At 38.6% G+C, this 11,981-nt stretch overlaps 1 protein-coding gene across 1 annotated transcript; it reads right to left on the reverse strand.

The window, feature by feature from the left end:
- Positions 1 to 466: 466 nt before the first annotated feature.
- On the reverse strand, positions 467 to 11,705 carry LOC103456937 (phenolphthiocerol synthesis polyketide synthase type I Pks15/1-like). Its single transcript, XM_081601901.1, has 6 exons — positions 11,648 to 11,705; positions 11,424 to 11,577; positions 9,382 to 9,542; positions 9,095 to 9,298; positions 7,116 to 7,297; positions 467 to 6,405 (listed from the first exon to the last, which is right to left on the reverse strand). Exons 1-6 carry the CDS (start codon positions 11,703 to 11,705, stop codon positions 934 to 936), a joined length of 6,231 nt encoding a protein of 2,076 aa, XP_081458027.1. The 3' UTR covers positions 467 to 933.
- Positions 11,706 to 11,981: the final 276 nt, after the last annotated feature.

Here is an 11,981-nt window from a genome sequence, read left to right on the forward strand (position 1 = left end):
ATCTGGAACGTTCGCTACATTGAGCTACACAGTTAGCCGCCTTATCTCACTGCACGAGAGGCAACTGCGGCATGCATCGGGCAAAAGGTCAAAGGTAACAAGGTGACCGGAGGGCTTATTAAGTTGTTATTCTTGGGGGGAAAAACAAACAAAAAAAAAACAAATACATTTAGTTTATGTGTCAGAGGGTTTAGGAAATAATGATATTATTATTATTATTATTATTATTATTATTATTAATATATTATTTTATTTACCAAAGGGGGCAAGGAGCAAAAGGGGCAGGTGCTAAAGCCCCCCTAATCCTCCTTCTGTACATGCCTGGATATTATTACACTGACACATGACAAGAACTTTAATGAATGCTAACATTTTAATAAAAAGTACTCCAAGGCTAGATATTTTACTATTTTGCTTTATTACATACATAACAGATTTGGAAACACGAGGAAAATAGACACAAGATTTAAGAATTGGGTTTTTATTGGTTCTTGATTAAAAAATAAAAATTAAAAAATTAAACAAACCATCCAAGTTGCCACATGATGAAAATGTTTCTATATAATCTAAATCAAGTACTCACAAAAACTGATATGAGTTGATCTGCTACTGTTGTACAAAGTCCATGTTTTGAACAGAGATAAACAAATAATAGTATTAATCAATTAGTTATTGTATGTAAGATTGTTTTGTATTAATGTAAACCATCTGTAACCTCCAAACACCACATAGTGATTACAACCATTATAACCAGTAGAGATCTTATTAGCTGTTGGTCTCCAATTATTTGTTACTGGTCTGTTCTTAGAAATGTCTCTGCCATCATTGCTGGACACGTGAACAAGGATTGTGGCGAAACTGTTTGTTATTTAGCAAGATTCTACAGTGATAGGTGCAGAATAATTGAGTTTCTTCTCTGTCTTTTGTATTTAACTACAGGCTGTTCTGCACAAAACTGACCAGAGTGGAAAGTGTGGTGTTAGGATCCAGAATTGTCACCAAAGGCACATTTATTTCTGTCTCCTGGTAGATTTTGTTCTGCAGAGTCATGGCCAGCATTGAGTCAATGCCCAGTGCTGACAAACAGGAGTCATCATCAACTTTTCCAGCATCTATATTGAGCATTTCACTGACTATTATCCGCACTGTCTCATAAGCTGTTAAGGAATGCTGAACTTTGGGGGTTTTGTGCATTTCATCTTTAATAGCTGTTTCCACTAAAGTCGCCATTCGCTCCCTGAGAGATGGATTTTGGGAAAGGACATGAAAGCTGAGGTTCTTGAAGTTGAATTTGCAAATTACTTGCTGCGGTCTGTTCATAACCAGACACCTTTGAAGTGTCTTGTGAACCTCATGTACACCCATTGTCATCATCCCCTTGGTCTCCAAGAACTTTTGAAAATGGCCTTTGTTGAGCAATAGACCAAGATTCAGGGGACCCCAGTTGATGGACTGTCCAGCAAGCCCAAGGTTTCTCCGGTAATGACAAAATGTGTCAAGAAAAGCATTGGCTGCTGCATAGTTACACTGTGAGGCATTTCCAATGAATGATGAGATTGAGGAGTAGCATACAAAGTAGTCTAATTTGTTGTGAAGAGTTGCAAAGTGGAGATTCAGAGTCCCACTGACTTTGGGTTTTAGCACCTTTCTGAACAGCGACTCATCAAGGGATTCAATGAGGGAATCATGCAGCACCGCAGCACTATGAAACACTCCTTTTATTGGACAAGATGGAAACCTTCCCCCAATTTGGGTCACAGCATCCACCACCTGTTTTGACTCTGAAACATCACACTGGATGTTTAGAACAGAAACCCCATTTCTTTTCTGGAGGAGATCCAACTGAAAGCGGATTTCATCAGATGGGACACTTCTAGACAGGACTGCAATGCAACCTCCACCATTGTGCGCAATGAACTTAACCGTCTCCAACCCCAAACCAGACAGGCCTCCAGTTACTATATAAACACATCTCTGTTCAAAGAGTGGTGCAGCTTTTGTAGGCAAAGAGCTGTGAGTACATTTAAGCCAATCCAATCCTTTATCAAGAACAACCTGCTGCACCGTTGCTGTTGTGAAAGAGGACTCAATTTTAGGCTCTTTCACATGAAGGATCTCCTGCCTATGCGGCAGAGAATCTGGATCGAGGCTTAGAGACAGAAGCCAGTTAGAAATATTTCTTTTTTGTGCCTCTAGATTTGCTTTCTGGAGAACATAAGCCACATCAAGGTGGTGCACATGAATGTTTTTATCATTCAATGTAGTGTTGCTTGTGACGACTGAGAGTGACATGTGACTGCTGAAGACAAAGATGACATGCTTCACAGTGTCACTATTGCCAAACAATCCCTCAAATGATTGATTAAATGGTGGTAGAAAAAGCAAAGCATCAAAATTTGTTGATTCCCTGGTAACACTAGCTTGACAGGAAACGTTCCAGCCTGACCTGTTTGCTGTGAGGGCAAGAACTTGTATGAGAACAGCAGCTGAGTCTGGAGAGATGATTACCAACTTTTTGTGCCTTCTTCTAACTTCACACAGCACCCTCTGCAAGATCTCCCATGCCAGGATGAGAAAGGACACACATGGTGTCTCTCGAAAAAAGGGAAATGTTTTTGTGCGATAGCACACTACTTCAGGAATCGAGATTTTCAAAGCTGCAGGAACTGGATAACACGAAGCAATTTGGTCTCCCAGTTTTAGAGTTTTGACGTCTTTGCCAACACCTGAGACAATGCCACTAAAATCTAAAGCCAGAAGGTCATGATTCTCTGTCACATGCTTGTTCCAGTAGAAGGTCCTGCCAAAATTGAAATGGGAAGTGCTGATCGGGAAGTAGTCGGACGAATGTATGCAGACATTAGTCAGCTGAATTTCAACAAAGCTTTCTGGAACTGGACTCTTTGAGTTATTTTTAGAGACTTGACACAAATTGTCTATTCCATAAGGATTGGTAGTTTGTAGGACAAAGTCTCTTGACTGGCTGGCTGTTATTGCCTCTGCACATAAATCACTGTCTTTAACTGGAGTTTGTGCTATCTTTGTTGTTGATGCCTGCCCTTTGCTGATCCTTACATCTTGTTGTTGTTTGGTTTTAATTACACAAGCCAATGTTTGGATGTCTTCACTTGTCACAGAAGCCAAATCAATATGCTGGAAATGAATATCTGCAATCTCAGCCGAGCAGGACCTCATCATACCAGAAAGCACAAAACCAGGACTCACATGGTCCACCGTCAGTTCTGTTGATCTGTAAGTTATGACCTTGATGGCACACAAACGTTTGGTCTCTTTGACAGCCAAAACAATGTGACGAAATGTCTCACAACAAGTCACAAAGCTCTCCAGAATCATTTCAGAGGACAAGTGAGTCAGGTTCTCCACACCCCAAATGAAGAGAACTTTCTTCAGATCGTCATTGCTGTTCAACGAATGAATCACTAGGCATTTTACTTCATCTGCACTTAACTTTTTTCTGATCCCTACAATGACCGAATCAGTGCATATGTAAGGTCTTAAACCTTTAGCAATGCCCATGTGATCTTCAAAGATGATGGCTTTTATTTTAGAGCCATCCACATCTCTCTCTTCTGTTAATTCAATTGTTTCACTATGAAAAAACAATGACTTGGTAACATCTGAACTTTGGAGCAAAAAGGAAATCCTTACACCCTTAAATTCCACTAACACCTTCCCATCTTTGGTAGAAAAGCAACCACACACCTCTAGGAAATCTTGAGTCTCTTGAGTTGTCCGAAGATACATGACCATTGTCTCCTGCAGGGCTTCTGAAATAGCAATGCTTGCGATCTGTGATGGGAATCCCTGCTTGGATCCTTGTCCCATTGCTACAACTGCAGTCATTTGAATGAAATAATCCAGTAGCACAGGGTGAATGAAATGTTTATGGAGACTTTTCAGAATGTCCTCTGGAACCTGAAAAGCGGTCACAGCTTCCTTAAATTTGTTGCCAAGACACACCTTGTTTAGATGCCTAAAAAGCGGGCCATACTCAAATCCAGCCTGAGAGAGAAGTGAATACATTTGTTGCTGTGTCAAAATAATTTTGCACCTTTGGTAGATCACATCAAGACAAATGCTTGCTTCCTCTAGCAGTGGTTGCTGATCTCTATACCTGCATGTTCCTGAGGCATGAACTGCAACAGGTGACTGTATTTTAAACAAGGCTTCCCCTTCTGATTGTTCCAGTATCATCTTCAGTTTCTTAGAATTTGAGTTGAGAGTAAGCACACTCTCAAATTTTATACCTAGAGAGACGAGAGCGGCAGGCTTCTTTGGCTTCAGGTTGGCCATCACCAAGGCATAAGCTAAGTCAACATAAAATGCCCCTGGCACAATGGCAATGCCGTTGTTTTTATGCTCCCAGAGATAGGGTGCAGTCTTTAAAGACAGTTCAATCGTGCATTCTTTCTTATCCCTTTTTATTTGGGACTCAAGTCCATCGCAAAAGTCATGAGATGGTTCATTATCTCCCCTTAAGGCTTCAAAATTCACATCATTCTTTGTGTTGTCAAACTGGTAGACTGGAAGAGTACTGGGTAATGTCTCACAACCCCTGAAAAGCTCCTTCCAGTCTACATTAATGCCAAGTTCAAACAGGCTGGCCAGGGTCGAGGAAATGGTGTCACAGTCTTTGTCTGGGTGGACTGATGGGAAAACGTTGGCTTCATCACCAAGAGTTTCACAGATGTACCTTTGGAGAGCCATTCGAGGTCCAACCTCTACAAAGACCACATTTCCTTTTGCCGGTTTCTCTTTGAGAACAGCACAAAGAGCCTTCTTGAATAAAACAGGCTCCCGGATGTTCTTAGCCCAGTATGCGCCGGAACTGAAATCCCCATCTGAAAGCCTCTCTCCAGTAACTGTGGAAAACAGGTGACACACTATGCTTTTAGCATTCAAAAGGCCTATGCTGCTCTCAATGTCATCTAGAATTGGATCCATCATGTGGCTATGGTAAGCAGCAGGGACATCTAAGATATGGAGGAAGATATTTTCATCTGCAAATTTAATCCTCAGCATCTCATGGAGGGCATCCACTGAACCTGCATCACCTGACAAAGTGCAGGACTGAGGGCTGTTGAAAGCAGCAGCACAGATCTTGCCACCAAAGACTGTGAGAACTTCTAAAATCTTTTCCACAGCCACATTGCCGACGACAAGCATCTTTCCTCCTGTGACTCTGCTCTGAAGAGCGCTGCGGTGGTGCAACACTTTCACCGCATCGCAAAGAGACAAAAGACCCGAGCAGTGAGCCGCAGCAACCTCTCCAACAGAGTGGCCAAGCATGGCCGAGGGCTTAACACCCCACTGCTTCAGCAGGGTGGCAATCCCCACTTGTACTGCAAAAAGAAGAGGCTGGATGACATTTGGCCGGCTGATATCAATGTCATCACAGTCACTTTCAAGGAGTTTACTGATGTTGATGGGAGTGTACGTCTGAAAGGCAATTTCAACTTTTTGAATTGTCTCTTTGAAAGCAAGAACCTGCCTCATGAGCTGCCTGCACATGCCCCTGTAGCAAACCCCATTTCCACAAAACACAAAGACAACCTGGATGTCAGACTGAACCGACTGAACTGACTGAACAGACTGAAACTCCGTCTTTTGTGCCGATTTGAGCTGTTGCTGTAGATCTGAGATGGAAGACGTCAAAAAGACTTTCCGATATTTGTGTCTGAAGTGACTTCTCCCACAAGCAGAGGTGTATGAAAGTGCCTGAAAGTCAAGTGTGTGACTGCTGCACAGTCTTTGGTGGGTGTCTGCAATGGTCATTATGAGTGATTTCTCAGAAGCAGCTGACAACACAAAGAGTTTTTGCCAAGCTTTTTTGGGAACTACTTGATGAATGTGTTCTCTTAAAATTACATGCGCGTTTGTTCCCCCAAACCCAAAACTGTTGACCCCAGCTACCCTTCCTAGTGGTTGATTTGTCTCCCATCTTTCTAATTTGTCTGGTATTTTTAAATTCAGGGTTTGTGTATCTACACTTGAGTTGTCTCTGGAGTAGAAAACTGAGGGAACAATAGCTTGGTACTTCATCATTAGAAGTACCTTGATCAGTCCGGCCACTCCGGCTGCAGATTCGGTGTGTCCAATGTTGCCCTTCACCGAGCCAACCCAGAGTGTCTCTGAGTCTGGAGGTCTGGCTTTGGCAATGACGTTTGAGATGCTAGCTGCTTCTGTTGCGTCTCCAACCGGAGTCCCAGTCCCATGAGCTTCGATGTACTGGACATTCATGATATCAGCGTTGGAGTAGATTGTCCTGAGCAGCTCCTCTTGTTGCGTCACTGAAGGTTTGGTGAGAGGAGTCACCGAAGTTCCGTCTTGGTTGACGGCAGTCTTGCAAATCACACCCCATATTTTATTGCAGTCTTTCAAGGCCTTTAAATAGAAAAGAAGCAGAAAATAATATTGATAAATATAGATAATCTATCTAATGAATTAGAATCTTTCCTTTTAGTTCTATGATTCCTTCAAGAAAAGAAATAATTAGATGATCTTCAAGTTTGAAAAACAATAAACGACATAAATCTTTCTAGATCAGGGTTGTCGAAACTTTTTGCAACAGGGGCCAGAATCCCTCAAATTATTCCGGGAGCCATATTGTTTTTCATTGTGTTGGGAATTTTTCTTTAAATGCTTGTCAATAAATTAAACATGCAATATCCCAATGAGAAAGGCAAAGTATTTCCTAGCTTTTTGGATAATTTTTTCACAATAACACAAATCATATTTGGTCTAGAAAACATTTTAGTCTATTCCTAACAACAAAAAGAAAAATTTTCCTCAAAAATCCTTCCATTAACCAAGTCTAATAGAATAAAAATGCTCCAGTCTGTTTTTTTTTTTTCAAGTAAAACGTTGCTTGATCGCCACTTACTAGGAAATTAAAATTAAAGGAAAACATTAAAGAAGAGTTAAATTTGTCACTGAAACTCTTATTCTAAAACATCAGAAAAGTTTCCTCTGGAGAGCCAAATTCATGGCATTCTTGAACTGCAGTGGAGGGCCACACAGAGTTGTTTCAAGGGCCACAAATGGCCCCCTGGCCACACTTTGGACACCCCTATTCTAGATTAAATCTTTTTAACCTTTTTCAGAGGCTTCAGGAGCAAAACGCCGCAGCCTTCTCCTCTCCCATATCCGTCTGCGCTGGAGGAGAAAGGCTTGCTGGTTCCTCCAGGTGAAATCATCCTGGCTTTGCTGAGAGCAACAAACACTCTTGGCTCGATGATGCAGTTAACGCCTCCGCACAGCGCCATCTCACAGTCTCCTAGGACAAAACTGCATGCATTAGGATACAATTTTTAATAAAATATAAAGTACTTTGGCCGTCTTTGGCCCAGGGCTTTAAAGTTGTCTTGATCACTGGACATATGAACATATTGAACATCTTTAAACTTTTTACATTGAATTTTGGCTTCTTTTCTACTATTTTTGTTCAATATCTAATAAGTTTGTGCATTTTAGTGAAGCCAATTACCTCTTGGTTATGAATAATTTGATATAGAAAGGCTGCAGAAAGTATTAACTCTTAATCTAAAATGGAAACTTTTGGCACTTTTTTTAAACAAATATAGTCATGTTTAGCTGACAGAGGCATTCCTAAATATGTTTAGATTTTCCACTCATCATACAAGTTACATGATGTGAACTTCATAGGATATTTTAATTTACATTGACTAAATATTTTGAGATTTGAGACTAAATGTAAGCAATAAATGTCTATAAAGCACAGAGAGGAATATTAGGGTTGTCATGTCTAATACAACACTAGAAGAAAATAAATTTCCACCAAAAACAAAACAAAAATTCTGATTATTATGATTATTAATGATTTCTGGGTTTGAGAAGTAAAAACGTTTCTAGAAAAAAAATATCAGAAATTCTGAGATTAATTTTAGACATTTTCTAGAAAAAATTTTTTATGAGTGCTGAAAGTAAAATATTTCCAAGGAAAAACTCCAAAAGTCAAAAATATTTTACTTTTGAAACTCAAAAAATTCCAATTTCTTTCCTAGCAAATTTTTCCTTTTCAAACTCATAAATTTTCATGTTTTTCTAGTAACTTTCTGAGATTAATCTAAAAACTTTTGAGTTTTTGGCAGAAATTAACTCTTTATTTCTATCTACAATGGCCCTAATATGTAGTCGATGGTTTGGTTTATTAAATATAATATAATAAGGAACTGTGAAGAATGTGATGGATTTGTTTTGCTCTGGGCAACAACACACGTTACCAGTGCAGTTCATTACACCAGTGCCACCTAGCGGTGACTGGAGAAAGTGGCTGCTCCTAAAGATTTCATTCCCAGATCGTCTTTCATGCAGAGGTACCCAAAGATTACACTCAAGTAAGTAAAGTGGAACTATTTCAACATAATTTTACTCAAGTAAAGTAAAAAGTAATCCTCCAAGAAATTACTCCAGTAAGAGTAAAAAAGTAAAAAGTTTACTCACGTACTAACTAACTGATCAAATTGTCAATCATTTAATGTGTAAAAATTACATAATCAGACAGAACAAAATATAAAGTTAGGTGGAAATGTTGGTACTTTAAGGATGAAAATGACAATAATTAATTTAAGTAATAAAAACTAACAAAATCAGACCAAAGAAGTTTTTTTTTAATCAGTTTCTTTTAATAAAAAAAAAAAAAAAAACGTATGAAACTTTAATAGAAACTGAAAATGTGTGTCTGTGTCTGGTGAATTTTAGGTTAAAACGTGTTTGTTTTTCATTCAGTGGATAGAAAATCCAGAATTTTTACTTAAGTAAGAGTAGAAATACTTAATAATAAAATACTAAAATAAAAGTAAACAGTTCAGCATTCCTAAAGGAACATTTTTTTAAGTTACTCAAGTAAATGTAACTAGTTACAACCAAACTCTTTATATGCATACTGTTTTATATTAATTTCCTACATGTTTTATTTATTTTAGCCCTCATTTTGTCCTCACTGCTTTTTAAAACCGAATATAAACGACAGCCCTGAGACAATCATATTAAAGAGCATAACATGTAAGGGGAATGTTTTTGGATGTTTCTGAGGTAAATTAGAAATGCCTACCTTGCTTTATGGCCTGACAGGCGAGATGCAGAGCCACCAGCGAAGAAGAACAGGCGCTGTCGATGACGAGGGAAGGACCAGTGAGGTTAAAGGTGAAGGAAATCCTGTTGGCTGCGACGCTCACGGCCGTCCCGGTGCAGTTGTAATGTGTTATCGTCTCCGGCTTGTTACTTCTTATCATCTCATAGTCTCTGTTCATTAAACCTGCAGCATTAAAGCAGAACAGGCTAGAAAAAGGCTTCCTCACGAGTCGGGGGGTTTAAAATGTAAAATATGAGAAGAGTTACCGATGTAAACGCCGGTTCTGGTTCCGCTGAGGCTCTCCATAGGTATTCCTGCGTCCTCTAAGGCTCTGTAGCTGCACTGCAGCAGCAGCTTCTGCTGCGGATCCATGAAGTCCGATTCTACTTCAGGAATCCCAAAAAACGACGGATCAAACTCATTAAACCTGCAAAGAAATCAAAACAGATCCGTCAAGACTCAGAGCCATAGAGTTAAGATGACTAATTACATTTACTGGAGTAACTTTTGGGGGCAAACTTGTTTCCCCCCAAAAGTTTTAGTTACATTTACTTGAGTAACTTAAAAAAAATGTTCCTTTAGGAATGCTGAACTGTTTACTTTTATTTTAGTATTTCACTATTAAGTATTTCTACTCTTACTTGAGTAAAAATTCTGGATTTTCTATCCACTGAATGAAAAACAAACATGTTTTAACCTAAAATTCACCAAACAGACACACATTTTCAGTTTCTATTAAAGTTTCATACGTTTTTTTTTTTTATTAAAATAATTTTTATATTTGTTTACTTGTTAGGACTGAGGGCTGGACAAGATGGCTGAAAAAACTTATGTCTCTCATCAGTTGATATTTGATAATAATCGATTAGTTTTTTGCATAAATATCTGAAATACTACATGTGAGAAGTTGAAAATTTGTGAGAAAAACTGAAATTTTTAGATTAATCTCAGAAAATTTCTAGAAAAAAACATGGAAATCTCTGAGTTCGAACAGCAAAAAAGATCTAAAAAAAGTCTTGAGTCTTGTTCTCAAAGTCTTGAGAACAATCTCAGAAATTTTATAGAAAAATCTGGAAAAGTTTAAGTTTCCAAAGTTTTGTTTTTCACATGCTCAGCCCTCCCAAATTTCTGGCAAATTTACTTTCACACCATGTCTGTTGTACTTTCGAGAATTATTGACATTTCAGCTGATGCTGGTATCTTTGGTCTCCCAGAGCAACATAGTCAGTACTCCGCAAGAGAGTTGGAAGTGATAACTTTTACATCTATGATCACTAGGCGCCTCCTTCTCTGTAACTGGAAATCAACTAGAGCTCCATCCAGCACAATGTGGATAAATGAGGTCATGTCCTTTTTGAAAGTTGAGAAAATTAGATATACAAAAACTGGAAACTTGAACAAATTCTACTCTAAATGGCAACCATTTATTGAGTTTGTTGCTTCAATGTAGAAATGTATCCCACTCCTCCCCCCGCGCACCCAGCTTTCCTTCTTTCTTTCTTTTTTTTCTTTTGAGATGTGTGTGTATTTTTACTATTAGTTTTATTTCACTGTTTTACTATTGTTGGTGTTCTGTGTGTGTTCTTTGTTCTTGAAAACATGCATCTTAAAGTCAATGGTGTAAACAGTTTGTTTATGCCAACACTTTTACACCCTGGAATATGTAAACACCTATGTTCCATATGCAAAAATATCAATAAACATATGAGAAAAAAAAGTTTCAAAAGTTTAAAATTTGCAAGAAAAACTCAGAAAGTGGAGGCGTGGCCTCCTGTCTTTTTGTTCTTGGAAAATTTCTGAGATTAATTTACTTTTTTTTTTTTTTTTTTTTAGCTTTTCTTGCTAATTGTCCACTTTTAAAACTCAAACGTTTTCTAGAAAATTTCTGAGATTAATCTCAAGACTTTACATTTTTTTCTAGATTTTTTTTTTTTGCTTTTCAAAACTCAGATATTTCCATGTCTTTTCCTAGAAAATTTCCAAGATTGATCTCAAAATTGTTTTCTCACAAATTTTTAACACTTCAAACTTCCACTCAAATTTCCACTTTTTTCCAGAAAAATTCTGAGGTTTATCTCAAATTTTCTGAGTTCTTTTTTTCGGAACTTTACGCCTTTTTTTTAATCTAAAAAAAAGATTAAACACGGTTTAAACACGGTCATACATTTATTTACTGGTAGAGTAAAAAGAGCAAAACACAAAATCTAAGACACATTTTTCAGGTGACAATAAACCTGAAAATGATGTTAACTGGATTTGAGCCCCATTGTGCTTTGTTACCCCTAAATAAACAGAAGTATCTCCTCACCCGTTTATAAACGCAGCTTTCGCTGTTCGGCTCTTTCCGGGTTTGGTGACGTCAGCGTCGTGCCAGAAGTTGCCGTCGAACCTCTCAGCTGGAATGTCCGACACGCAATTCCTTCCCTCCTGCAGAACTTTCCAGAAATGATCCAGTCCCTCACCTAACGTAGAGTAGAAGTCAATAAATTACCTTTAACAACTGATGCGACCGACCGCAGCCAGTGACATCACCTCCAGGGAAATTACATCCCATCCCGATAACAGCGACGTCCTCGTCGACGTCCGCCATCTTTATTTAGGAAGTTGATTGAGCGTCTTTAAGCTTCTTCATGGTAAAACTGAAGTGTCCAGTGAAACCTGGAAGCTTCTGAAGCTTTTCTTTTACCCGCTGCCTGCTTATAAATACTGGGACAGTCAATGAAAAAAGACAACTGAAGTTTGTTCGGGTCGGCGTGTTTTTCTCGTAACCAAATCTCTTAATTACAGGTTAAAATGAACCGATAACCATTAATTATCCCTAACAAAGGAGCATTCTGTGGATTTCAGCTCATCCGTTTTTGTTGGT

The sequence above is a fragment of the Poecilia reticulata genome, chromosome 20, assembly GCF_904066995.2.
Source record: "Poecilia reticulata chromosome 20, P_reticulata-male-v2, whole genome shotgun sequence".
NCBI lineage: Eukaryota > Metazoa > Chordata > Actinopteri > Cyprinodontiformes > Poeciliidae > Poecilia > Poecilia reticulata.